General features: G+C 51.5%; 3 protein-coding genes across 5 annotated transcripts in view; 2 read left to right on the top strand and 1 right to left on the bottom strand.

The window, feature by feature from the left end:
- The window catches only part of rbfox3a (RNA binding fox-1 homolog 3a), a 62,108-nt gene extending 61,813 nt beyond the window's left edge, over positions 1-295 (top strand). Inside the window, exon 13 of the mRNA XM_030097602.1 lies at positions 235-295. Coding sequence (XP_029953462.1) covers positions 235-237 — 3 coding nt within the window. The 3' untranslated portion in view covers positions 238-295. The remainder of the gene's footprint in view (positions 1-234) is intronic.
- Positions 296-11,096: 10,801 nt separating this feature from the next.
- On the top strand, positions 11,097-17,963 carry csnk1db (casein kinase 1, delta b). Of its 3 annotated transcripts, none has more exons than XM_030097599.1 (10): positions 11,097-11,523; positions 12,827-12,937; positions 13,257-13,405; positions 13,484-13,712; positions 13,806-13,976; positions 14,057-14,205; positions 15,542-15,710; positions 15,800-15,939; positions 16,057-16,119; positions 17,360-17,963. In XM_030097599.1, exons 1-9 carry the CDS (start codon positions 11,448-11,450, stop codon positions 16,105-16,107), a joined length of 1,245 nt encoding a protein of 414 aa, XP_029953459.1. In that variant the 5' UTR covers positions 11,097-11,447; the 3' UTR covers positions 16,108-16,119; positions 17,360-17,963. The 3 variants fall into 3 exon arrangements, with proteins under 3 accessions (XP_029953459.1, XP_029953460.1, XP_029953458.1); XM_030097600.1 differs by having other exon boundaries at positions 16,052-16,119; XM_030097598.1 differs by lacking the exon at positions 16,057-16,119.
- A 253-nt stretch (positions 17,964-18,216) lies between these two features.
- Positions 18,217-25,203, bottom strand: LOC115392921 (monocarboxylate transporter 4-like). Its single transcript, XM_030097597.1, has 6 exons — positions 25,064-25,203; positions 22,329-22,571; positions 22,110-22,253; positions 19,986-20,581; positions 19,732-19,912; positions 18,217-19,594 (listed from the first exon to the last, which is right to left on the bottom strand). Exons 2-6 carry the CDS (start codon positions 22,549-22,551, stop codon positions 19,314-19,316), a joined length of 1,425 nt encoding a protein of 474 aa, XP_029953457.1. The 5' UTR covers positions 22,552-22,571; positions 25,064-25,203; the 3' UTR covers positions 18,217-19,313.
- Positions 25,204-25,909: the final 706 nt, after the last annotated feature.

Raw genomic sequence — 25,909 nt, 5'->3', positions numbered from 1 at the left:
ACATTGGTTTTAAGGAGTAGAAGGGTCCAGCATGGTGGAGGAAATGCTCCTTCACGTCAGTAACTGACTGAATTTGTCTCATACATGAAGCAGAAGGACAGACGTCCCTCCAGGACGCCGTCTCTCTCAGTGTGACTCTCCATGCTGCAGCTCTCGCTTTGTCTGTGTCGTCTGGAAACATGTAGATGCTGCAGAGCAGACCCGGAGCTCACTGACCTATTCTCTCTTTTCTAGTAAATAAAGGACTAGCGGGGTGAGTAGAGAAGAACGCCGATGCAGACGGACTCTAAAAAAGATCGACTAAAACATAAAGAGCATTTCTATAAATGAGCCTTCTGTGGAGAACGAGGGGCTCCGGATGGGTGGATGATGGACGGAGGGACAGAAGAAGAGTGAGGGCCCGGTGTGGCCGAGTGCTGAACCACGGGTGCTGTAACCCGGGGGGGGCGCCCACCCCCCTTCAGAAACAAGCCTTGAATGGAAGAGGCCCATCAGAGATGTCACAAGAAAACATTTTATTTTTCTAAAGTTTTTTAAGTTTATGATTCAGAAAAAAGAGGAGGCACTGGCATATGTACAGAAGTGCTGTGTGTGTATTATAGTGTGTGTCAAAAAAAAAAAAGAGAAAGAAAAGACGTGAAAATGTATTTACCAGACGAAAAGAGGACGGTGAGGCGAGGACACGCCAGTCTCGTCGTCACCCCCCACCACACACACATCTCTGCTACATGGTGTGTGTGCACGTGCTTGTGTGCATGAACACGAGTGTGTGAATGAGTGTGTGTGTGTGTGTGTGTGTGTGTGTGTGTGTGTGTGTGTGTGTGTGTGTGTGTGTGTGTCCAGCAGACTAATGTGCAGATATAAAGAAGCTTCTGGAGTCTCTCTCCACTAACGGACTGCAGCCTCCCCCCTCCTGGACCTCTGCTTCGGATTCTGTAGATTTGAAGGAAAAGCAAAAGAACAAACTGGAAGAGGCTGGGGGGGGGGGGGGGGGGGGGGCTGTCTGCGCAGTCGGCCTGCTGGTGGGTGGAGCAGGCAGCAGTGGAGGCAGGCTGCTGACAGGACCACAGTCCACCGTGAAGAATACGCAGAATGAGCAGGTGGAGCAGGCGGAGGTTTAACAGGAGCATCTTTCTCCTCCTTCTTTAGTGACATCCTTCTATATTTAAACATGTACTAATAACATGCTGTCAGGCATGGAAAAGAGTCAGTTGTAGCCATTTACTAATGTTGTGTTACTTGTATTACCAGTAAGAATAAAAACATTTATATATGAATATAGATATATCTATTTGTGATTTGCAACTCTTGGATATACATTTGCCTTTAATTGTTACCGTTCATCCAGGACTCGATGCACTGTCGACAGACGATGAGGTTTCTACTCTGTGGTGTTGTGTTTTTGGTTTCGTTGGAATTTGTTCCCGTTCAGTTCAGCTACTGAATGTAACTTTGAACACTTTTACGTAGATGATGTTGTTTTATATATACATGAAAAGAAAATACAAAGCTCTATAAATTGTATACATTTGTAAATGATATAGCAAAATGTTTCTGATCATATGCTGAACTTCTTCTTGCGCTGACCCAGACAGAATATATGGTCACTTCCCAAAAAAGGAAAGAAAACAGAGAGTGGGACTCCGACGAGAGAGACATCAATGCAAGAGCAGCCGATGAGAAGTCCTGTTTCCCTCTGACTGCACCTCCTCCCTGTGATCTCTCAGCACCGGGCGGAGTTTCCCGTCGGAAAGCAGCACAGCTAACTGAACACTGCATTTCCAAACCAAGCTTTTCTTGAGCTCCACAGCGTCTCGACTGTCCGGACGACGACAGACTCCTCCTGGTCTCATGAATGTTCCCGTTGGGACTTGAGAAAGCGCTCATGAGCCTGCAGCTCCTGCAGTGGCGTTTCAGTGGCGTTTCAGTGGCGTTTCAGTGCTTCTTGCTGCTGCATTCATGTCTCTCTCGTCCTTTCTAAGTGCTGGTGCCACAGTGGACGTGGTGCTGGGCTCATGGACTCCCTGACGGATCTCAGAGTGAGGATGTGGCAGTGCGCTGGGTGGACTGACTGCCCGTCACTCGCATCCTGCTGAGCTGAACTGGATGATGAACTCCTGAACAGATGAGGACTCTGTAAAACAGACTGGGACCTGATGAAAACAAAACTGAAAAAAAAATAACTAACGATGTCAATCTTAGCAGCGATGCAGTTATTCGCTGGTCTCTGCTGCATTTGTCTGATTCTGTTTGTTTGTGGTTCTGTATGTTTTCTTTCTTTCCTTAAAGGCTTTCAACCTGTTTACATGGACTGTAGATGTTGTCCATCCACGTCTGGTTGGATCTTAACAGAGCTATGAAGCAGCTTCCATCCAGGCTGACGTTTAGAAACACCCTGATTCTTCCATTGAGAAAATGCTGGATGTCTTTCGGGGGAAAAAACTACACCGTGTCAGAATCCATCTCCCTAGTTTCACAGCGTGTTTCACAATCCCTGTGCTTCCTGCCATCCGCCACCCTTCTCTCCATCCTGGATGTTGTGTATACCTCACGAGCAAGCCCGAACACAGCTCAGTTCATCCAAACCGGCAAAAAGACCTCGAGCACACAGCTCTGTGCACCCCAACTACAATCCAACCACACCTACCTCCAACACACACACACACACACACACACACACACACACACACACACACACACACACACACACACCCTGTTGGTCTGGAGCAGTGGTTCTCACAGTGAGCGGGAGACCCCGTCTTCCTCGTGCCGTTAGCTTCATAGCAGGCGTCTGATTGTCTTTTCTGGCCTGATTGTGATATCCGTCTAACTGTCCTCTCCTGCTGGTGCGTCACCCTGCCTTATTGCCTCCGTCCTCGGCCTATCAGAATGCTTGCTAGAGAAGAAAATCACTCTAGTCATCTGGTTGACTGAGGCATCTCTGCCACTGTGTTTTCTCTTCTTGAAATGTCAACTATGATTTAGTCAGTCATGCTATGAGGCTAATGACATCCTTCCGCGTTCATCAGAGGTGATGGCTATTGTGGACCTACTGACGATGTCCTGATGTCGAGCTGCTTGAGCTGCAGTTACAGGATTTTTAATTTTAGTCTTTATGTGCAATCTACAGCTGTTCTTTTGAAATCTCGTCTTGGTGTCATTACACTAGAGCGTAGTTTGCATTATTGATGCATAGAGATATTACTGTCATAACTTGACTCAATCTGATTCAACCGGATCCCCCTGATCAATTTGATCAACCCAGATCCCCCGATTAAATTTGATCCCCGATTCAACCAGATGCCCCCGATTCAATACGATGCCACCTGAATCAACCTGATTCCCCTGATTCAACATGATCCCCCAGACTCCCCCTGATTAAATCTGATCCCCCTGATTCAATCTGATCCATCTGACTGAACCTGATTCCCCGATTCATTCTGATCCCCCTGATTAAATGAGATCCCCCGATCCAATCTGATGTCCGACTCAATCTGATCCCCGTGATTCAACCTGAGCCTCCGACTCGATTTTATCCCCCGATTTAATCTGATCCCTGATTTAATCTGATCCCTGATCCAACCTGATGCCCCTGATTCAACCTGATCCCCCTGGATCAATCTGATCTGAAATTCTCCTGTTGCTCAAGCCGGTTCTGTCTCTCTCCACACTTTGAGAACCACTGGTCAAAAATATCTTGTAACTTCAGTTATGAGTCCATACGTACCAAATTTTTTCAACACGGATCGTGCTCTCTTATATATTTTAAAAGACTATCAAGTTTTATGTGAAATTTTGCTTCAATTGCTCAGTGCTCGTTTCCAAAAACGACTTCAGTTGTTTTGAGTTGTGCACATCTTCTAAAAACCACAGACTAGACAAAGTATTGAAACAATGTTCCTTTTTTATTCACACTAGATCAGGCTCAATGAATACTATGCACTAAATGTAAGAGCTGGGAAACATTGTAAGCTACATTGATGTACAGTATGTAAAACCTGTGGGATCAACTGTTGAAGAGAAAGGAAACAAACGAGACTTCATCGATGTTGGGCTTTTCATTTCTTTATTGTTTTGATGAAATCTAGATTTCATCACTTGAAATGTAGTGATTTGTGCTTCAGCTCGTGTGATATTTATGTAGATCACCTCTTGACTTCAATGCTTTCTTCCCTTGTGAAAATGTCACCTGTTTCCAATATATTTGTGTGGTTCGGCAGGCTTTGAAAAGGTCTTCCACTCCCAGATACACTGGTTGAAACATTTTCCAGTCTGATCATTTTAAGCATTAGAAGAAATGTTCTAAGATAGCCGACACTTGCCTGCATGATTTGAAGCAGTATCCACTGAAGCAAACTGCTGAAACGAATTCTGGTCTGTGGCCTTGTCTTTGTGACGTTGTTAAAACAGAAAAAAGAAGAACAGTCGATTTCTAAAAGAAACAAATGTTTACCTGCTCAACAAACCTTTGCTTTACTGGTTCTGTCTCAGTTTTCCCTGCATTTCAGCTCCTTCTTCCTTTGACCTTCGTTGCGGATTAGAACAGACTCAGTGGGACAAAAACGACAATTTGTCCGTTTGAACGTGCTGCTGTCTTCCTTTTTCTGCTCATTTGATTTTGGCTGTTTTCCCCAGTCCCCCATAGCCTCCCTGTCCTATGCAGATCCCCAAAGCACAAAGGTTTTAATGGTGACCAGTGAGTATATTGGACTTTACTTGCACTTAGTATTTTTAATGTGTGTATTTCTGTCTGTTCTCGTCTTCTTCTGTTTGAGCTACTTGTGCTTTTCTATTCTTTATGTATAAATTATCTTGTTCTCAATAGCAGAACCTTGTATTACTGTAAATGTACACAACATATTACAGCTGTTCAGCACCTGTACTTCCTTTTCCTGGTTTTTATTTCAGTATGCTCCAAATGTGCTTTAAAGAAAAAATAAAATTTATTAAGATATGGGTATATGATATAGCTAATACTATAATGGTTATTAATAAATATTACTTTCCTCATCATGCCTACACAGTTACTCTGCAGAATCAAATTCACTGATGCACGGAATGGTGTGATCTCAAATTGTGTGTGTGTGTGTGTGTGTGTGTGTGTGTGTGTGTGTGTGTGTGTGTGTGTGTGTGTGTAGTTGTCATTGCAGTAACTTCATATACTACATATATGGTTAGCTAAGCGCATTACAGCATCAGATTTGAAATTTGGAGGTCGTGGGTTCAGTGAATGTCTACACCTCAATGAGTGATACACAGACCGATAGAGTCATTCAGACTCAAACGTCGCCGGGTTAACAAGAGAATGCTACCACTGGAGCACGCCCAGTGAAGAGGATGTGGGATGAATGCTTGCTTAGAAACCCTACATCGATACTGAGTAAAAAACAGCTACTCGTCCTGCGCACAACTACAAATCAATATAGACTGATGAGGTGCCTCATCCACGGTGCAAAAAATACGCTCAGAGTGCCAGTGTCAGTTTGGGGGTGATTTCAGCATCATCATGTCCCAAGCCACAATAGGAGAAGCACTCAAGGGAAAGCCACTGGCCTGAAAGAGAAGGTCAGACTACCTGCTTGCTACCTACTTAAAGAACAAAGTGTCAGAAAGATCTCTACTAGACCATGTAGAGAAAGCAATGCTAAGATGTTATGTACTGGAAGGGTATCTGGGAGAAAGAGGAGAAACACAGCAACAACGCACCGTGGCTAGCAGAACACTGGAACCTCCCAGAACAAGAACCAGCAGTCATCACAACAGCAGACATCCAGAAAAGAGTGGCAGAAATGAAGAACTGCTCCAGGTCCGGACAGGATCCACACCTGCTGGCTGGAGAAGCTAACTGCTCTCCATGAACACCTGGCAGCCCAAATGACCCAGCTGCTAAGAGGAGGGAACCATCCACAGTGGAACCCAAGGTCCAACAGTCCTCATCATGAAGAACCCCAGAAGGGAACAACACCGTCCAACTACCAGCCTCAGCACTACATGGATGCTCCTATCTGGCAGCATAGCGGCTAAGATGAACAGGAACATGGAGCAACACATGAGCAGAGCTCAGAAAGGAACTGGCAACAACAGCAGAGGAGCCAGGCACCAGCTGCTGGTTGACAGGGTGATTGCACAGGACTGTAAGAGCAGAAACACCAGCCTGAGCTCTGCCTGGACTGATTATAGAAAGCCTCTGACTCGATGCTGCACATGGATCCTGGAATGCCTGAAACTGTACAACATCAACAGAGAACTGAGAACCTTCCCGGGAAACTCAATGAGGCTATGAAGACAACTGGAAGCCAGTGGCAGAGGTAAGCATCTAATGTGGTAGATACCAAGAAGGTGCTCTGTCCCCCCTGCTGTTCTGCAGAGACCTGAACCCCCTCAGCCAGACCACCATCAAGAGTGGATCCGGGTACCGATTCCACAGTGGAACAATCATCAGCCACCTCCTCTAAATGGACGACATCAATCTGTATACCAAGAGTGAGCGGGACATGGACTCCCTGATCCACCTCACCAGGACATCCAGCAGGGACATGGACTCCCTGATCCACCTCACCAGGACATCCAGCAGGGACAAGGACTCCCTGATCCACCTCACCAGAACATCCAGCAGGGACATGGGGACGTCTCTGGGACCAGATCAGTGTGAGTGGATGGTACCAAGGAGAGGGAAGACGGTCACTACTGAAGTGGTTGAATGACCTGAAGGCAACATCAGAGATGTGGAAGAAGCTACAGATACCTGGGATACCACAGGATGAAGCGGCCCGGAGGTCAGGAGGTCAGAGGTCAGCCACAGCCAGATCCCTCCAGAGGGTGAGACAGGTCCTGAACAGTCAGCTGGATGGCAGGAATCAAATCCAGGACATTAACTTGTCTGCCCTAACAGTAATCAGATTACCCAGCTGGTATAACATCCTGGACACTGGAAGAGATGAGAGCTACCGACATCAAGACCAGGAACCTCCTCACAATGCAGGAGGGTTCCACCCCAAGTCCAGGTCCTGAGGCTGGAACCCATGCATGGCTCCAGGAAATGCCAGGATCAACATCTGAGATCTCTGTCCAGAAGAGAGCAGTGCTAGAACAGCTGAGATCCTGCAGAACCCTCCAGCTCCAGGACTCTGGTAGATCCCGCAGAACCCTGCAGCTCCAGGACTCTGGTAGATCCTGCAGAACCCTCCAGCTCCCAGGACTCTGGTAGATCCCGCAGAACCCTGCAGCTCCAGGACTCTGGTAGATCCTGCAGAACCCTCCAGCTCCCAGGACTCTGGTAGATCCTGCAGAACCCTGCAGCTCCAGGACTCTGGTAGATCCTGCAGAACCCTGCAGCTCCAGGACTCTGGTAGATCCTGATAAACTGGTCAGTGGGCCGACTCTTTCTACAGTCATGGCACATCCGCCGTGTTGGTAAACAAATAATCGACAGCTACTGTCACACTGAGAGATCATGGCAGGTCAGCGGGGGGATTTCAGCGTCCAGCCCCCAGTAGACATGAACCACATACTCCTCAGCAAACTGCTCAATGTAAGAACAGCTGACCTGAGAGAAAAGATCCTGTGTAAACTGGAAACCTGGACCCTTCAAAGAACACCAACGCAAAATTCTACAATACCTTCAGATGATATTCTGGAAGCTGTGAATGCAGCCCTGACACAATACTGACAATTATCACTGAAGCCAACAGGCTGCTGCACAGGGGGGGGGGGGTGGAGCATCAGAGAACAGGACCAGGAGCAGCAGAACCACCAGGCTGAGGAACAGCTCCTTTCCAGTGACTGTTGAACTCTGGTGGTTTCCTGTAGCTCTGCAGCCTCACTAACCTTCATTCGCCTGTCAGTCACACACCTGGTGATTTATTTGAACTTCATTCCTTCAAAAACGCTGGGAAACCGTTTCAGGTGATGCAGTCCATCCAGAGGAGGCCGGGACTGTCCGTGTTGTACCTGCACTGTAAAGGTGAGTTGTTCACCGAGTTGAAATGAAAAGCAACAATCCAAGAAAAGCTGGGCTTTTCTGAAGAATATAAAATACTAAATGCTTGGACTACTTTCATATTTTTTTGTTTGCCACATGTGTGCCATGCCATGTGTGTTCATTCATACTTTTGATACCTCGTACAATAGAAATGTCAAGAAAACAAAGAAAAAATATTAAATCAGAAGGTCTGTCCCAAACAGGCTTTGTGTGCGTGCGTGCGTGCGTGCGTGCGTGCGTGCGTGCGTGCGTGCGTGCGTGCGTGCGTGCGTGCGTGCGCGTTTTTCTATCCTTGTGGGGACATTTCCCCACAAGGATAGGAAAACCCGGCACGACGTGCCTTGTGGGACCTTTTTCTGGTCCTAATGAGGAGAAACAGTGTTTTCTTGACCATGTTGTTGTTACTGAAAAAGTCAAAGGTCAAAAACCTTTCTTTAGGGTTAGGCTGTGTTGTGGTCAGGGTTAGGGTTAGGGGCTAGGAAATGCATTATGTCAACGAGTGTCCTCACAAGGATAAAAATACAAACTTGTGTGTGTGTGTGTGTGTGTGTGTGTGTGTGTGTGTGTGTGTGTGTGTGTGTGTGTGTGTGTTCTTGTATTTCTATCCTTGTTGGGGCCAAATGTCCCCACAAGGATAGCAAAACGTGGAACGACGTGCCTGTGGGGACCTTTTTTCCGGTCCTAAGTAGGAGAAACAGTGTTTTCTTGACCATGTTGTTGTTACTGAAAAAAGTAAAAGTGCAAAAACATTTCTTTAGGGTTAGGCTTTGTTGTGGTGTGGGTTAGGGTTAGGGTAAGGGTCAGGGTTAGGGGCTAGACATGAATGGGAGTCAATGGACGGTCCCCACAAGGATAGAAATACAAGACTGTGCGTGTGTGTGTGTGTGTGACTCTCGCGCTTGAAATTCTTCCCTCTGGTTTTCTTTTGACAGAGTAACTGTATTGGCACATTGTCTTTTGTACTCTTATTCCTACACATCCTACTAATAACCGCTCCCAGGTTATTTAATACACAGAACTAGGCCACGCATCGACTGACGATGTTTCCAGCGTTTTATGCCTTTCTTGCTGAGCAAGAACCAACTTGAAAAACTAAAAGTAACAGACACAAAAAATAGTCATGAATAAAATGACAAACTCAAATAAAAATCCACATTTACAGAAATAAAAAGTCATACCGTGTGCGCCTTCTCTCCAAATATGTGGGAGCTGTTAGGTTTGCTGTCCGTCCGTGTTTCTTTGCATTTCCTTATGTTCTGTCCTCCTTTGCAAGCAGCTTCCCCGGTGTGGCGAGGCTGCTGCGTTCTTGCTTCCACCTGCAGCTCTCCAACCCATGCACACAATAACTTTTTTAACCACACGAGGGCAGTATTGCAACAAAGATTTTAACTTGAATTACAATGGATATTATACAAAAAATGAATAAATAATATTACTCTTTTTACTGCGACAGCTACACTGCTGAACCCAGTTTATGAACTCATCTCTTTCAAAGTTGATGAAAATCTTTTGGCATCATACTGTCCGACCCTTTAAGGCTGTAGAGATCTGGTCAATAAAGTTGATTGTTTTTATATTAGTTTTTCTTGTTTGCATCATAAAGTACAAATGAACAAACTGCCCTTCAAGGGACAAACAATAAAGGCTGAAGTTGAAGTGTTTAAGACCTGCAGATCACAGCCAGAAGCTGATTTTGATATAGTGCAGTGCTCCGTGTTGTCCAGAGGAGGGCGCTCGTGTTAAAGAAACCGCCTTGTTTACACCCACAGCTGCCTCAGTGAGGTCATTTTGTCCAGTAGAGGGAAGAATCTGACATGAGTTACTTCATGTGTTTACAGTACCGAGCATGGTCACATCTCTTTTCATAAAACACCAGAATGTTAGGGAGACAGATGAAAAGAAAAACCCTGTTTTCCTTTATTCTCCCAGGAATAAACCCGCAGGACCAGACTCAGAGGGGCCTTGAGAAAAGTGAAATGAACCCACGAACATTCGAACAAGAATCTTGTAGAAATATTCGATGGTCTCTGTTGTTTATGCGTGTGAACGGGTCTATTTCCACAGAGCGACATGTTTACTTCTGCACGTCTACTGACACATGTCTACGTCGGTCTCCACGTGCCAGCCTGTTACTCAAACAACAGTTGTGCCATGTGAGCCGCCGCAGCAGAGCGCTGATTGGTTCAGAGGCAGCCAATCAGAAAAATCAGCGCGTCTGCTCTGCATGCAGCCAATCAGAAAAATAGAATGTGTAATAGTGGGCGTGGCCAAAAAGCATTGTTTTTGTTGGAGTTTCTTTCAAACTGGTATAGCACATTTATCATTTTATAACATTCAGCATTTTATCTCAGTTATTATTTTATCACTTTCTTCACAGTCAGGATGTCTTTATGGAATCAGTAACACACACCGTCAACTCTTTATTCCTGCCTTTACATCTCCGCAGTGAGTCTGGAAGACATGAAGCAGGAGAGTGAACGGCTGATGTTCTCTCTTCCTCAGTGTTTGTGCAGAGCAGCAGGATGAACAAGCACGAACAGGATGCTTTCATTTCCCCTCTTCTCTCCTCATTGTTTTAGATGCAATTCACAGTTTTTCTTATGTCCTCAGTCAAACCCAGTTTTTCTGTTCCAGAGAGATTTGAAACTTTAAGAAGTCTATTCACAGTTGGAAAACAAGCATGCAGCTGTGGAGAGGATCGATTGATCCCTGCCCCACCCAGACCAGGGTTTGAATACCTCGCCACGACCTGTGTGTCTGTGCTCTCCTTTCTCCTTCTGTCCTCTAACCCAACCAGAACAACAGAACGTCTCCTCTGGGTCTGGGTCTGCAGAGCCTCCTCCTCTGGGTCTGGGTCTGCGGGTCTGTCTCTGTTTAAAGTTAGTTTTTCCCGTTGGACTGTTTCTGTGCCTGCTCATGTGGAATTGTTGATTTATCTTTCTAAAAGTTCGCTGAAGTGACTGTGTTGTACCTTGCGCTGTTGAAATAAAACTGAATGTCATAAATGATATTTCATCCCAGCAGTTCGTGGGGGAGTCCTGCCTGGCCTCAGCCTCAGCCTCAGCCTCGGCCTCCCTCGCGGGAGGAATCTGCCGCTGTTGCTGGGGGAAGTGACGTCATTACGCAGCGACAGCTGAGCGGAGAGGAATGGATCCGCGTCCCAGCAGGAGTTAGCCCAGCACAAATCCGTCTCCATCCTGTCCATCTCGGCGTCCATGACCCTCACACCCGGGAGGACATAAACTACGCGCCTCATACTCCCGGCTGATGCCGATATTATGAGTCCCCGCCGGCGGTGAAGGCGGGAAAGTGATGGTGAATTCTGTCCTGTCAGGGAAGGCTGTCGGATTGAGGCGGAAGGGGGCCGAGTGAGTTCCGGCTGTTGTAAAGCTGTCAGGGACCGGGACAGGGACAGGGACAGGGACGGGGACGGTCTCCTGCACTCCGCCCGGAGCACCGAGCCGACATGGAGCTGAGGGTGGGCAACCGCTACCGGCTGGGACGGAAGATCGGCAGCGGGTCGTTCGGGGACATTTATTTGGGTGAGTACCCCTCGGGGCTCGGTTCTTCTGAACTCTGGACCTGGTTCCGTCTCTGTCGGGTGTCCTGAGACCCAAACAGCGGTCCAGGTATTGACCGTGTCCTCCATTTCTATCCAGGACATTGTGTCTCCGCCGTGAACATGTAAATTGTGTTTGTCCTGGTGGAAGGAGGATCAAACAGTCCAGAACCGGGTTCTCAGGACACAGAGGACCGTCTACACGGTCAGAGAGACGGTCCTGTCGTGTCTCTGTCCTCACGGTCCTCTTGTGTGTCCGTCCCCTCAGGTTCTGTTTATACCAGCCGAGCAGTAGAAACGCTTCACTCAGGTTTAATTCGTGAGGACCTGCTGTCTCTGAGAGCCTGGCGGTGATGGTTTGGCTGTGTGGCCATTAGTCAGTGCTGTGTTTACTGTGAAACAGCCAGGCGCGTGTGTGTGTGTGTGTGTGTGTGTGTGTGTGTGTGTGTGCGTGTGCGTGTGTCAAAATGGTGGAAGCTGTCAGCTGCCCTTATCGGTCCGTCTTCACCGTGCAGCAACACGTCTGAGGAGGAGAGTTCTCCCTGTATGCAGACGATGGTGGGAAATGCTGACCCTGTTAAACCCTGACAGACTCTGGATCCTCTGGGATCCTCCAGGATCCTCTGGGTTCCTGCTGCCCTGCTCACACCGGGACAGGTGTTGCATGATTGTGGCGTCAGTTGTCTGCTGGGCTTCAGAGGCTTCTCGGGAGCGCCTGAGTGAATATTTATTTCAGTGACGTTAGAATGAAGACATTTGGAAACGGCCAAAGCTAAAACTCTGACTTAAGTTTGAACTTCAGTCCTTGGTTTCCTTCCTCGTGGTGAAGAACCTGGTCAGCCCAGCTCAGCACCAATAACTTGGCTGTAAGTCGTGTTGATTGTTCAGTCGCTTTACAAGACTTTATAACAACTTGTAGTGTTAATTTGGAAACATTGTTTTAAACACTTCCTCAAAGAAACACTTCCTTATAAATGTGGAGCAGTGGAACTCTAAATCACTGGCTCTCCCCGTCATGTCTCTGAAACCGTACTACCCTCAGTGAGGAGCCACATGTCTCTGAATATTCGCCATCAGATCACAAAGCCCCGGTGAAATCGTCTTCCTCCTGCTCCAGCCTGAGGATTTTCAGTCATGTGTTCCAGGTCGTGTCTCATCTATTCATAAGGCACTCGTCTCATTCTCTATTGCTCCACCTTAAAGGACGGGATGTGGTCCTGTCCTCTGAGTTTAGCTGCTGGTTTGGACTCGTTTGGAAATCATTCTGTCTTTTTGTCTTCTGACAGGCACGGATATTTCAGTTGGTGAGGAAGTTGCTATCAAGTTGGAATGCGTGAAGACGAAGCACCCCCAGCTCCACATCGAGAGCAAGATCTACAAGATGATGCAAGGAGGAGGTGAGCCTCTACACCAGTGTATCCAGCAGAAATGACAGTTGAAAACAGTGAAGTGGAAAGACTTGAGGGCCACAAGCTAAACAGCCCCAAACCGAAAGTTGAACTGGAAGCACCGAGTGTGTAATCTCTGTTGTGTCACTGCTGCTGGCTGGAAATGGCTTAAATGATTAGAAATCAAGGCGTGGCCGAGAAGCGAGCGCAGCCTATGGGCTCCTTTAGCCTCCTGTTCATGCGCTGCTGTGTGTGTGTGTGTGTGTGTGTGTGTGTGTGTGTGTGTGTGTGTGTGTGTGTGTGTGTGTGTGTGTGTGTTCCCTGGCAGTGGGGATTCCCACCATCAAGTGGTGTGGAGCGGAGGGAGATTACAACGTGATGGTGATGGAGCTGCTGGGGCCCAGCTTAGAGGACCTCTTCAACTTCTGCTCCCGCAAGTTCAGCCTGAAGACCGTCCTGCTGCTGGCCGACCAGATGGTGAGGCTGCTGAGAGGAGCATCCACTCTGGTCCCACCAGGAACCTGTGAAGACCACAGTGCTCTTCTTTTGTTCCAGATCAGCCGCATCGAGTACATCCACTCCAAGAACTTCATCCACAGAGACGTCAAGCCTGATAACTTCTTGATGGGGCTTGGAAAAAAGGGCAACCTGGTCTACATCATTGACTTTGGTCTGGCTAAAAAGTACCGTGACGCCCGCACACACCAGCACATCCCGTACCGCGAGAACAAGAACCTGACCGGGACGGCTCGCTATGCCTCCATCAACACCCACCTGGGCATCGGTACGGCGGAGCGCGGCTCCGGACCGCCGGTCAGCAGCACGGTGAGCCCTTCGCTCCCTGGAACTCAGACCTGCTCTTCTGTCCATCCTCCAGAGCAGTCGAGGCGCGACGACCTGGAGTCCCTGGGCTACGTCCTGATGTACTTCAACCTGGGCTCGCTGCCCTGGCAAGGGCTGAAGGCCGCCACCAAGAGGCAGAAGTACGAGCGGATCAGCGAGAAGAAAATGTCCACCCCGATCGAGGTGCTGTGTAAAGGCTACCCCTGTGAGTGTCCACTTCCTGTCATGTGATGGCGAGGCCGCGGCCGCGCTGAAGCCCGCTCACGGTTCTTCTCTCTGTCCTAGCCGAGTTCGCCACCTACCTGAACTTCTGCCGCTCGCTGCGCTTCGACGACAAGCCGGACTACTCGTACCTGCGGCAGCTCTTCAGGAACCTCTTCCACCGCCAGGGCTTCTCCTACGACTACGTCTTCGACTGGAACATGCTCAAGTTTGTGAGTACCTTCACCGTAGAAGCAGTGACTCTCTGAAAATTCCCCTCCTCTCCAGAATCAGCCTGCTGTGCTGCTTTGTCTTTTGAAGCAGGAGTGTTTGATTCAGGAAATCAGCTGCTGTTAAACGGAAGTGTTTCAGACAGAACCGGGTTCTGAGTTCCTCATCTTAGAAACTCTATAATTCACCAAACAAAGCCGAGTTTGACGCCTCTCCCAGAGTCAGTCCAGAACGGCTCGCCCTGCCCTGAACCAGGAAGCCGGGCGGTGAGTAAAGCCTGTTCTCCAGAAGGAGGAAGAACCTTGTGACGCTCCAGGCTGTGAGCAAACAGTCGTCACATGGTTCTCTCAGCTCCGTCTGCCGAACAACCTTCTCCCCCTGCCGCCCTCGTCTGGACTCGGTGCTCCTCCAGCTCTGGAGCCATTGCTCACATTTGTCTCGTTTACTTCCACATTTCACCAGCGTGCTAACCACAGTGCATCCGCCGCCGTCTCCTTTCCTTCGTCTCAGTATGAAATGTCCCGACTGACACATGGGTTTGGTGCTGCTGGCAGGTGACAGGAAGTGAGCTCTGCTCTTCTTCCTGTTCCTCAGTGACGATTCCTCAAAACAAACTAGTTTTACTGACACTCATTAAAACGAACTGACAGCACAGCTGCAGGCAGGTGGAGCAGAGTGGAGATGCATAGAGGCTGTTTCCAACGATGGAAACGCACCTTCTTGATCTCACTCGCATATCTGACGTCTTTCTACAGTGAAGCTTTCAGAGAAACGCATTCGAAGCTGGAAGTTGAAATTATGGTGAACACACCCGTCCGTTTAACCCAGAAACACTTCTGTTTTTGAGAGCAGATCTCGATGTGGAGCTTTTAAAAATATGGTGACTCTGTCAGCGGGAAAATGGAGGAAATGCAACTATTTCATAGAACTCCGTCTCCATGTAGACAGCAGAACCTGGTCCTGTTCCTGGTCCCAGTCCAGATCCCCCTGGTCCTGGTAGTGTTAGAGTTGACAGTCACCGTAACAAGAATCCTACTTGGTGTTCTCCATGGTTAATGTTCAGAGTGTGTTGTTCTCCGTGGTTTCATAGCTAAAACAAACAGCTCCATCTTGTGGACCAACATGAGAACTACATGTTGCATACATTCAGTGTTTCTTCGTGTTCCCAGAATGCTGCTGGGTAAACCTGAAACACTCCTGAAGCAGAACTGCAGAAATGATCATTTCTCTCTGGAGTGGTGTAAAGTGAGCCCAGGAGCAGCGTGCCGGTCCTCACGTGGGTGGTGTCGGGTGGTGTCGGGTGGTGTCGGGTGGTGCTGATGGTCGTTTCCTCCTCAGGGAGCAAACCGGGCAGCAGAGGAAGCCGAGCGGGAGCGGCGGGACCGAGAGGACCGGCTGAGGCACGGCAGGAACCCCGGCGCCCGGGGAATCCCCGCCGCATCGGGACGACCCCGAGGGACTCAGGACGGAGCGCCACCTACCCCGCTCACCCCCACCTCGCACACAGGTCAGGCTGGCGCCTCACAGGTTCTGTTCTACCCAGAGTGCATCTGGTTTGGAGTGGAGTGTTGACGGCGGCGCTCTCGGTGCTTGCAGCCAACACGTCGCCCCGCCAGGTGTCCGGGATGGAGCGGGAGCGGAAGGTCAGCATGCGGCTGCACCGCGGGGCGCCCGTCAACATGTCCTCCTCGGACCTGACCGGACGGCAGGACACGTCCCGCATGTCCACGTCACAGGTACGGCAGCCGCCGGGCGCGCCGGGCGGCGGGGTCGGCCTCGGCCTCGGAGCGGCGACTGTGTGGCTGGTCTGACGTGTTGGGCCTTCTCTCTCCCTCCCCCCAACCTCAGAATAGCATTCCCTACGAGCATCACGCCAAGTAGACGCTCGCCACGTCCTCGTGTGACGGCGGCACCGGGTGAGTCCTGTCCACGAGGCACCAGACGATGCATGAGTCCCCTCCAGTTCCACCGTCAGTCCTGGTCCAGCATGCTCGCCACGCCTGCTTCCAGCCGCCTGAGACTAGAGCAGACTCAAACTCCTCCCGCTAAAAGCCTCTGGACCCACAGACAGGTTTAGCATGAGGACGCCACAGCTGTCTGTCGGACAGAGCGTCTCGGCGTCAGTTCAGTGCCTGAAGCTGCAGATACCAGAGAATTCCACAGTCCAGCTCCCATCCTGCTGCCAGCTGGGGTCCAGTCATATTTACTGAAGTGTAACGGTGAGATCCACCTCCAGGGCGGGACAGCTGGTCTGGAGCGTCTCCACGTCACTCCATCTCCTCGGTGTAACCCGACACCGGTGTCTGAACCGGCCGATCAGCTGATCAGACCAGGCTCGGCGTCCTCACAGGACCAGCTGTTCCACATCTGCACAGGACTGACTCCGGTCAGCACAGTGCTCGTCATGTCTGACCAATCAGCTGAGGCCCTGCTGCCCCAAAGCCCCGCCCACTCTGTAGATGTGAGTGTGGCGGCCTCTCAGTCAGAGCAGCAGACAGGAAGTTAGAGCCGCTGAACTAATTCAACGTAGTAGATGTGATCAGGCCAGCGTTGCTTTCTCCCTGGTGGACTCGGAGGCGGAGCAAGAACCGGTGGTGAAAGACGAGGGGCGGGGTCACGGCCGGCGTTGTCCCTGCAGCACCTCCCTGCATGTCCCCGTGGCGCCGGAGAGCTGGAGAGTGAGGTGCATGGCGGTGCTTCATGGCGTCGGTGTGAGCCCCTCAGTGTGCTGCTTGCTGCCGGCGCTCCCCTGCACTCCTGCATGAGCTGAAGCTGCTTCCTCCCGCCGATGCAGAGCCCCGCCCTCCCTGTATGTGGCGCTCTAACCGTGAGCCGGTCCTCAGGGCTGTCGGGTCACGCTCAGCTCAAGCTTCAGCTCCACCACAGCGAGTCTCTGGAGGCTCAGCAGGACGTCTCTTTGCTGCCAGCAGCAGGCAGAGCAGGGAGAACATGCAGAACCCCCCAGGCCCTGCTGCTGCGCCCTGCTCCGCTTCCTGAGCGTGGCCCTCTGCTTCCCCCTGCTGGGCGCTTCGCCACATGGCAGCTCGCCCCCCAGTGGACTCATGTGGAACAGCCGTGACTCGAGTGATTGACAGATGGTTCTCGGGGCCAGTTCTGTCCGTGCTGACCCGCCGCCCCCTGCTGTGTGTCCTACAGATGGTGTCCGGGGTTTCCCCCGCCGGCCTCCACCTCCTGGCTCCTCGATGAGTTCCCAGAGCGGCTCCTGGCCCGGACCCGGACCCGGCCCCGGACCCGGACCGGGCCTCCGTCTGAGCGGACACCAGCAGCTCCCTGAGCGACTCCTCTCTGAACTCTGTACTATACTGTCTTTCTCTTCCCTCTGTTGGTCCGAGCGCCCGGTTGAACGGCGACGCTTCAGAGGAGGCGGCGCCGGGTGAAGCTGGCGACTCGAGTCCAAACCGCGCAGTGTGTACCCAGCTTTTTTTTTTCTTTTTTTTTTTTTTTAAGGTACGTGTTGAAAGAAGTTTCCTTCACTGTTAGTTTGTCAGCTCTGAGCGGGATGAGGAGGCGAGGGACTGGAGCGGTCCTCTCCCCTGGGCTCTGCACAGACACGTCCTCCTCTGGGACCCTGGGACCCCGCGTCGAGCTCCGGTTTGGCCCCGGGCCCCCAGCAGTGTTGCTTCTGTTCATTCCTGCTCCGCACTCATTGAAAGGCAATATGACAGCAGCGCTCCGTGAGGTTTAGGATGTTTTCCACTGTATTTGTGCTCTTAATCTGTAAATAAATGAATCACTTGTATCTGGCTGTAGCTCCTTTCTGTCGGCGCTTTTGAAGAACAATACGGAACATTTAGAAAGAGTGAAGTGAAGGGGGGGGTTCTCTGGTCTGTTTGACCTCCTGGATCTTTAATGTGACAAAAAAACAGCATTTTGTGAAAAGCCTGAACAGGATGCTGGATGCTGGGAAAGATGTGATCTCAGGTTTCAAACGTGGTCTCCGTCCGCCCTGCTCTTCAGACTCAGCGACAGTGAAAAGGCAACGTGTGTTTGAGTGTTTATTGACAGAACAGTTTGTGGTTTGATCAGACGGCTGGTGTCGGTGCACCAGGACTCCACACTGAGCCGAGCCAAACGGCTCCACTTCACACCTCCAGGACTCCAGAGGGAAATGGTTGAACTGCAGAAAGCCGTGAACAGGTCGGTAAGAGTCAGCTGCCTAAACTCATCTGAACGGCTGGAATAAATAGAACACTGCATGTTTCAGTCAGCTGCTACGAAAAACAGTACAGTCACTGAACAGCTTCATTTTTTAGGGTTTAATTGCACTTTGGGTGTATCAGAGTCCACCGTACATAGAGACGTTTTTACTACAATAACCAAGTCCACGGACGTACTGAGACACATAACCTGCACCTGTGCAGCCACAAGTGGCTCTAGAGGCTTTCGCTGAATTATAGGCGAATAAACTTGTTTGATTGTCACTGAACTGCGGCTCCTGTCTTTCAGCTGGAGGAGTCAGATGTGAAGTTTTAATTGGAAAGTTCAGTACTGAACTAAAACCTGCCTCACACACTCTGAGGTGGATAATGTCACTTAAAACTGATAAAATAGGAACGACTAAATCAGCTTCAACTGAAAAAAAAAAAAAAAAAACTAAATGATGAAATGGCATAAATTTCTAGAAGTAGCTAAAAATGTTTAACACCAAAAAACTAAAAACGTCAACAGTTTTTAATAAAAGTTAAACCACATAAAATTCAACAAAAGCTGTGCTAAAATTTCTATGGTTCTCCGTCTTCAAGGCTGAACATGTTTAGTGGCTCTAAATGAATTTCTGAGTGGAAAGTGTTTTAACGTCTTTGGTCAATAAGGTTCAGAAATCTGATTCCAATCTGTACATTTCGGGGTTTTCATGTAACTGAAGCTGAACGCAATCTAAAAGGTCTAATTTGGTTTCACTCTCTAGAGGAATTTGAAATCTTCAGGAGCCTCGAACATGTTTTCCACCCGACTAAAAGGAGACAGGAGAAATCTGAAAGGTCAAAGTTCATCCTCCCTCACCTGACGGGAGAGTTCTAACTCAAACATTAATCTGATTCTTCATCCTGCCGCTGGTCTGCTGTGACGTTCTCCAGGACCAGTTCCTCCTTCACTCTGCAGAACACGTTCCGTTCTCGCGGCCTCTCGGCTCCTCCTCGCCGCCGGGATCCGCGGCGGCGTCCCCGTTCTCCACGTGCTCCCCGGCTCCGTTCTGCAGCCCCTCCTTCTCCACGGCGGACATGGCCATCTCCTCGCCGCCGCCCGGGTTCTTCTGCTGCTTCTTGATGCAGAAGAAGCTGCCCAGAGCCATGATGAGGGCGGACAGCGTCACCTCGCAGCCCGCCAGCAGGAACACGTACATGTACTGCTTGGTGCGGTCCAGGAGGAGACCTGCGGGAGACCAACAGTCAGAACGTCCTGGGCCCCGACGCTCTGGACCCGGACGCTCTGGACCCGGACGGCCTGGGCCCCAACGGCCCGGGCCCCATAGGTCCGGACCCCAACGGTCTGGGCCGAGAGCTGCCCACCTGCTCCGGGCGGTCCCACCAGCACGGCGATGGCCTCCATCAGCAGCACCAGGCCGATGGCGCTGGAGAACTTGTCCGTTCCCACGATGGCCATGAGCACCTCGAACTGCAGCGCCCCCACCATGCCGTACGACATGCCGAAGAAGATGCAGAACACCACCAGGCCGGGGTAGTTGTCTGCCTGAGGGACAGAGGACATGTGAGACGAAGACGCGAGGTTGAGGGCCGGGCCTCGTGCGAGCGCGGCGGCTCACCTGCGACCCCACCAGGTCGGTGCAGCCGTTGAAGAGCATGGCGAAGCTGAACAGGTAGATGCTCCGGGGCCTCATCCACTTGGTGCCGGCGATCAGTCCCGACGCCGGCCGGGCGAACATGTCCACGAAGCCCAGGATGGTCAGCAGCAGCGCCGACTTGGTGTCCTCGTTCCCGAGGCCCTTCGCGTAGTTGACCACGAAGACGGGGGGCACGAACAGACCCAGCACCATGACGGACGCCGCCACCGTGTAGACGACGAAGCCCCTGTCCTTGAAGACGCTGAAGTCCAGCAGCTTCTTCTTGGGCTTGGGTTTGTCCTCGGCGGCGCTGTCCTCCAGCGCCGGGGTCTTCTTGGGGGGCAGCAGGGGCCTCATGAGGGCCCCGCAGGCACAGCAGTTCAGCAGCATGCCCCCCAGGATGAGGAAGCCCCCCCTCCAGCCGTAGTGGTACTGCAGGACCTGTCCCAGCGGAGACAGGCAGCACAGCGCCACCGGGCTGCCGGCCGCCGCCAGCCCGTTGGCCAGAGGACGCTTCTCACTGAAGTACCGGTTCAGCATGATCAGAGACGGCTGGAAGTTCAGCGCCAGGCCCAGACCTGCAGGGACAGAGAGCCCCCCCACTCAGCAGCAGCTCCAGAGAACCACGAGGACCACTTCCTGTTCTGCTCCCATCACATCTTACTGATCCTGATCTGAGACCGGAACAGACGATCTGGATTTAAGCCTCTGCATCAAACTAGTCTGGATCAGGCAGCTTCCACTTGGTTCATGTCACAAATGGAGTAAAACATTTCTGGATCCTGGAAGTTGGACGATGTCAAAAAGACATCACCAAGGCAAGAGAGGACAAGACTCGAGGGAAATCCACACTGAGTTTAAATCTGGCATTGCACCTTGGATAAGAAGCTCTGATGATGGAACAAAATGCCAACTTTTCTCCGTTCCTGGTTGAAAGCGTCTTTCCTGGTTGCGTTGTGCTGAAAGCCATGGTGACTTCAGATCAATCCCTTGTTTTTTCAGTGCGCCCTCTTATTATAAACCATGAAACTAAAACCTTTTTTACTCTCCTTTTACCTTTTACTCTTAATAATAACCAAACCCATCGATGGCCCGGGGATCTTTAAAGGCGTACCTGAGGGTTGGATGTCTATTTTGTGCTGCACAAAGGAAAGAAGCAGCAGAAGGCCTAACCAGCCTCCCAGATGAGAGACCGGAGCTGGACAGAACGTACGGCCTCTCAAACACAGACAACACACCAACGCTCAGCGCTGCAGACCGAACACAATCTTTTCATCAGCGACTTCTGAAAATCCAGTTCATCAACAACAACAAAGACCCACTGTTCAGCGGATCGGATGCACCGATGATCAAGTCTTTTCTCAGACTGTACCGCTGCCCTCCTCCAGCTGACAGCTCGTCTGGAGAGAACTCCTTCTAGAACCTCAATGTGTCCGTCCTGGACTCTGATACAGAGTCTGGCTCTAAAAAATCTCTGCTTTAGACGTTTCAACAGCTTTACACAAAGCAGGCAATCTGGACAATCTCCAGGACCCGATGGAGTCCCTTCACACTTCTACAGGACCTGGTTCATTTCAGTACTGACCCATTCCCCCGATCCATGAAGACCTGGCTCACTTCACCTGGTCTCACTCCTGAACACACACACAGACACACACACACACGACGGCTAAAATCCTGTCTGGACGCCTGGAGGACAGTGGACCGTCCATCATCTGACCCGATCAAACAGGCTTCATGAAGGACAGACACTCTTCTACCGTCTGCCAGGGGCTAATGTGCTTTGTCTACAGAGGACGCCTCAGAAGGCCGTTCTGGACACGGCTTTGATGGTCCTGCTGGAGACAACTCGAGAGACATCGGCCTGAGCAAACCACGGCATCAGACTGGCCAAATGACCGCTTGAATCTGGCCAAATGACAGCATGAATCTGAGAAAACTACAATTCAACAGATCTGAAGCGTTGGCTCGCTGGGTGAAGGAGCTCCAGGTCCAACTGGACTAGACCCACTCTGCTGTATAAGGCGGAGTTAAAAAGTCCTCTGAAGCCTGAGAACGGCGGGGGGGGGGGGACGGCGGGCGGGGAGCGGCGGGCGGGGAACTGACCTGTGATGACGCCGCCGCAGATGTAGATGTGCATGATGCTGGTGGCGAAGGAGGCCAGGATCATCCCCAGAGCGGCGAAGAGTCCTCCCACCATCATCACCGGCCGGCAGCCGAACTTGTTGACCATCACACTGCAGAGGGGGCCTGACAGAGCACAGGGGTCAGGGGTCAGGGGTCAGGGGTCAGCTGCAGGGCCGGGGCGGGGCGGCGGGGCAGTACCTGTGCCGTACAGCATGGCCAGCAGGATGGAGGAGATCCAGGCCGTGTCGCTGTAGCCCACGTGGAACTCGTGGATCAGCTCCTTGAAGAAGACGCTCACCGCCTTGGGGAAGGCGTAGGAGAAGCCGGTGATGACGAAGCAGCCGGCCAGCACCGCCCAGCCCCAGCCTCCGTCCGGAGCCTTCACCCCGGGGGGCGCGTCGTCCACCACGGCTCCGCCCATCCCGGCTCACAGAGGACGCGCTGTGGACGACACACTCCGTCACTGCTGGGTCAGAGGTCAAGCTTCACCTCTTCCAGCCTGCAGCGGCGGCCTGAAGCACTTCCTGTCCACAGAAGACGGAACGCTGAGGAACGCTGAGGAACGCTGTGGGCCGCAGAAGACGTCAGATTAGACAGAAAGCAGAGTTCTGGGAGGACGGCTGAGACAACAGTGAGAGGACAGGGCTCAGTCCCTCCGTCTGTCCAACAGGGAGGACAGGACGGCACATCAGGACTGGTACTTTACAATCTGTGACAAAAGTGGAGAGCAGGACGAATGGAGGTCAGAGACAGGACAGAGGACAGGAGCTGCAGTCAGCCGTCCAGACAGGAGACAGTGTGAGACGAGACGCTCAGTCTGAAGGACAGGAGGAGGAGGAGGAGGAGGAGGAGGAGGAGGGGGCTGAGATATTATGACTGAGAAATTAACTTTCTCTGGTCTGGTCTGGACTGAACGAACTGAAGCTCGGCGGTGAAAACCACAGAAGAAGAGCCGTTTCACCACCGTGTCGCAACAATCATGTGGCGAAATGAGGGAAATTCACAGCTGCTCTCTGAAGCCGCCAGGCCGAGGTGTCCTCAGACGGCCTCCACCCGGCCGGCGCTCCACCTGCACCGTCACGCCGGCCTTCAGCTATTTACCACACACAGGAACAAAGCCTGGATACTGGCAGCATCAGCGGCTATTTAAACCTGCAGCAGCTGTCTGAGGACAGGGCTGTCCCCTGGACACACACACACACCTCTCAACCAGGGTGTGTGTGTGACAACGTCTGACTGTAGTGTAAAGCTCAGTGAAACAGTCTGAACAGTTTTCATTCGTTACATTTACAGGAAACTTATCAACTCATCCAAACGTCTCACCGTTTTAAAGCCGAGGATCTTTTTGTAGATGGTATTTTTCACACTGATTTTGTTGAAAAATCATCTGTAGATCAAACTATCCATTCAGTGCACACACACGTGCAGACACACACACACACACACCACTCCATCCTGACGTTCCACAGCTCCTCCACTCGGGTTGCACCCTGCTGTGACCCCTGTAGCATTTAGTCAGCGGGTCAAACCATCACCACCGATACTAATTTCAGAGCCCTTAACATTTCCTGTTGACACACACACTCTCTCACGGGGTGTGTGTGAGGGCTCTGTGTCGCTGCAGCAGAGGTGTGAACCCCCCCCCCCCCCCAGAGAGCTGCTGCCTCTGAGCCTCAGAGCAGAGACCTGGATCAGAGAACTGAGAGGACAAGCAGTTCATGAAGACCTGAATCAAAAGTCTCTTTCTTGTGCTGGCTGACCCCGGCCTCCGGCTGCTGAGCTCCACCCGCCTCCCACTCCCACCGACTCTCCATGTTAGCAGTGCAGATCAAGGAATCTGGAAGGACTTTCTTAGGTTGCAGTTGGTGAATCACTTCCTGCAGGAAATGGCGACGCCGTCAGATGTTCAGGCGGAGCGGCGGACGTGTGGAGCTGCAGGTATCACCGGAGCGGGCCTGAATTCCTCTCAGACAAACAGACAAAGAGCCCACTGAGAGCGGCAGGAGGCCGTCCACCGGCCGGACCGAGCTCTCATTGTCTTTGTGTAGATTAGTGTTTCAGAGCGAGCGGCTCCCAGAAGCCTCGGCTCTCTAAACCTCTGAACCTCACTGTTCTGTTTCCACGGCAGAGCAGCAGCTAGATGAGACAAGTCTTCTCTGAACATCAGGAACCCGAGTCCCACTCAGGGAGACTCATCCCCCCGACAGACACCTGCTGCTCCACCCGCCGCTCCACCCTGGACCCAGCCACTCCAGGTCAAGGTCATTTCCTGGAAAGTGGCAGAAAGGTCGCGGACCCCGATTTACCCTCTTTGTGTGACACAGCGGACTCTCCAGTTACAGGCAGAGCGGCACAAAGGCGGCGGGCGGAGGAGATATTCTTAACTCCATCAGTGGACGTGGCCTTTCATTTGACTCGCAGGGAAATGGCAGGAGGCGGGGCTGACGTAACCCGGCTGCAGCCGCCAGGATGCTGCCGGCGGCACGTAGGCAGGGGCAGCTCCACCTCCTCCACCTGCACCTCCTCCATCACCTCCTCCATCACCTCACTCAGGCAGGGAGCAGATCCTCCTCCTCCACCTGTGAGCAGGAGCAGGGCGGACTGACTGACAGCACCTCCTCCTCCTCCTCCTCCTCCTCCTCCTCCTCCTCCTCCTCCTGCAGCTCATCACGTAGCAGAGTCCCGACAGGACAGAGGACCTGTGGCTGCAGCTCCTCCTCCTCCTCCTCCTCCTCCTCCTCCTCCTCCTCCTCCTCTTCCTCCTCCTCACAGCAAAACACACTTCTTCCTTCAGTTTGAACACACTGGTAAATATATTGTTAAATATAAATATAGTGCCAGTTTGTCCTCTGTCCTCCTCTGTCCTCTGTCCTCACTTCAATAATAATGAGGAAACACGCACAGGCGCGGGCGCGTGTCCCAGGTTGACCTACCTGTTTCCAGAGGAGCGCCGGTCCGGGAGGCAGGACCGGATCAGACCCGCAGCAGGAGGAACACACGCGGCACCGGATCAGACCCGCAGCAGGAGGAACACACGCGGCACCGGAGATGCTTCACGCACCCGGAGCGTCTCTTCTCTCACCGCGGGAGCGAGCGCTCATGGCTCTCTTAAATAAACGTGGGCGCGCAGGTTGAAGCCCCGCCCCCAGCCCCGCCCACTGGCGTCACTCACACACACACACACACACACACACACACACACACTGGCTCATTAAATCACCTGAATCATCATATGAATACATGAATCCTCAGAACAGTCCAGGATGTCACGTAGAGCAGTGTGTGTGTGTGTGTGTGTGGTGAAATAATTTCCTCTCAGCTGCTGAGTCACAGTGTGTGTGTGTGTGTGTGTGTGTGTGTGTGTGTGTGTGTGTGTGTGTGTGTGTGTGTGTGTGTGTGTGTGTGTGTGTGTGTGAGACTATCTGCTCCGTTTGTTAAATGGAAGCTGGAGGCAGAAGAGGGAAGTTACCAAATAAGGCCGGCCTGGTGAGGTCTGTCATCTGGAGCCAGAGTAAGACCAGCATAAATAACCTGTCAACAAACTCCACTTTTCCCACACTGCTGTCCCAAAGAGGTAGACAGCTTCCTGAACATGTCCCCATCTCATGTCCACATGAGGACCTGAAAGAAACAGCCAGAGGCTGCAGTCTGCCTCAGTGTTTCTCTGTGACTGCAGGACTGCTGATGATATGGGAAGTCAGGTTCCACCTGGACAGGTGATCCGTCCATCAGAGGACAGGTGGGCCGTCCATCAGAGGACAGGTGGGCCGTCCATCAGA

This window comes from Salarias fasciatus, chromosome 8, assembly GCF_902148845.1.
Source record: "Salarias fasciatus chromosome 8, fSalaFa1.1, whole genome shotgun sequence".
Classification (NCBI taxonomy): domain Eukaryota; kingdom Metazoa; phylum Chordata; class Actinopteri; order Blenniiformes; family Blenniidae; genus Salarias; species Salarias fasciatus.
The sequence above is the reverse complement of the archived record's forward strand: the minus strand, read 5'-3'. Positions and strand labels throughout refer to the sequence as shown.

Coding starts and splice junctions, on each gene's coding strand:
- csnk1db (XM_030097598.1), top strand. CDS start 11,448: ATGGAGCTGAGGGTGGGCAACCGCTACCGGCTGGGACGGAAGATCGGC. Junction 13,977..14,056: donor GCTGTGTAAAGGCTACCCCT/GTGAGTGTCCAC, acceptor TCTCTGTCCTAG/CCGAGTTCGCCACCTACCTG. Junction 14,206..15,541: donor ACTGGAACATGCTCAAGTTT/GTGAGTACCTTC, acceptor TTTCCTCCTCAG/GGAGCAAACCGGGCAGCAGA.
- LOC115392921 (XM_030097597.1), bottom strand. CDS start 22,551: ATGGGCGGAGCCGTGGTGGACGACGCGCCCCCCGGGGTGAAGGCTCCG. Junction 20,582..22,109: donor CTGCGGCGGCGTCATCACAG/GTCAGTTCCCCG, acceptor CTGTCCCTGCAG/GTCTGGGCCTGGCGCTGAAC. Junction 19,913..19,985: donor CCGACCTGGTGGGGTCGCAG/GTGAGCCGCCGC, acceptor TCTGTCCCTCAG/GCAGACAACTACCCCGGCCT.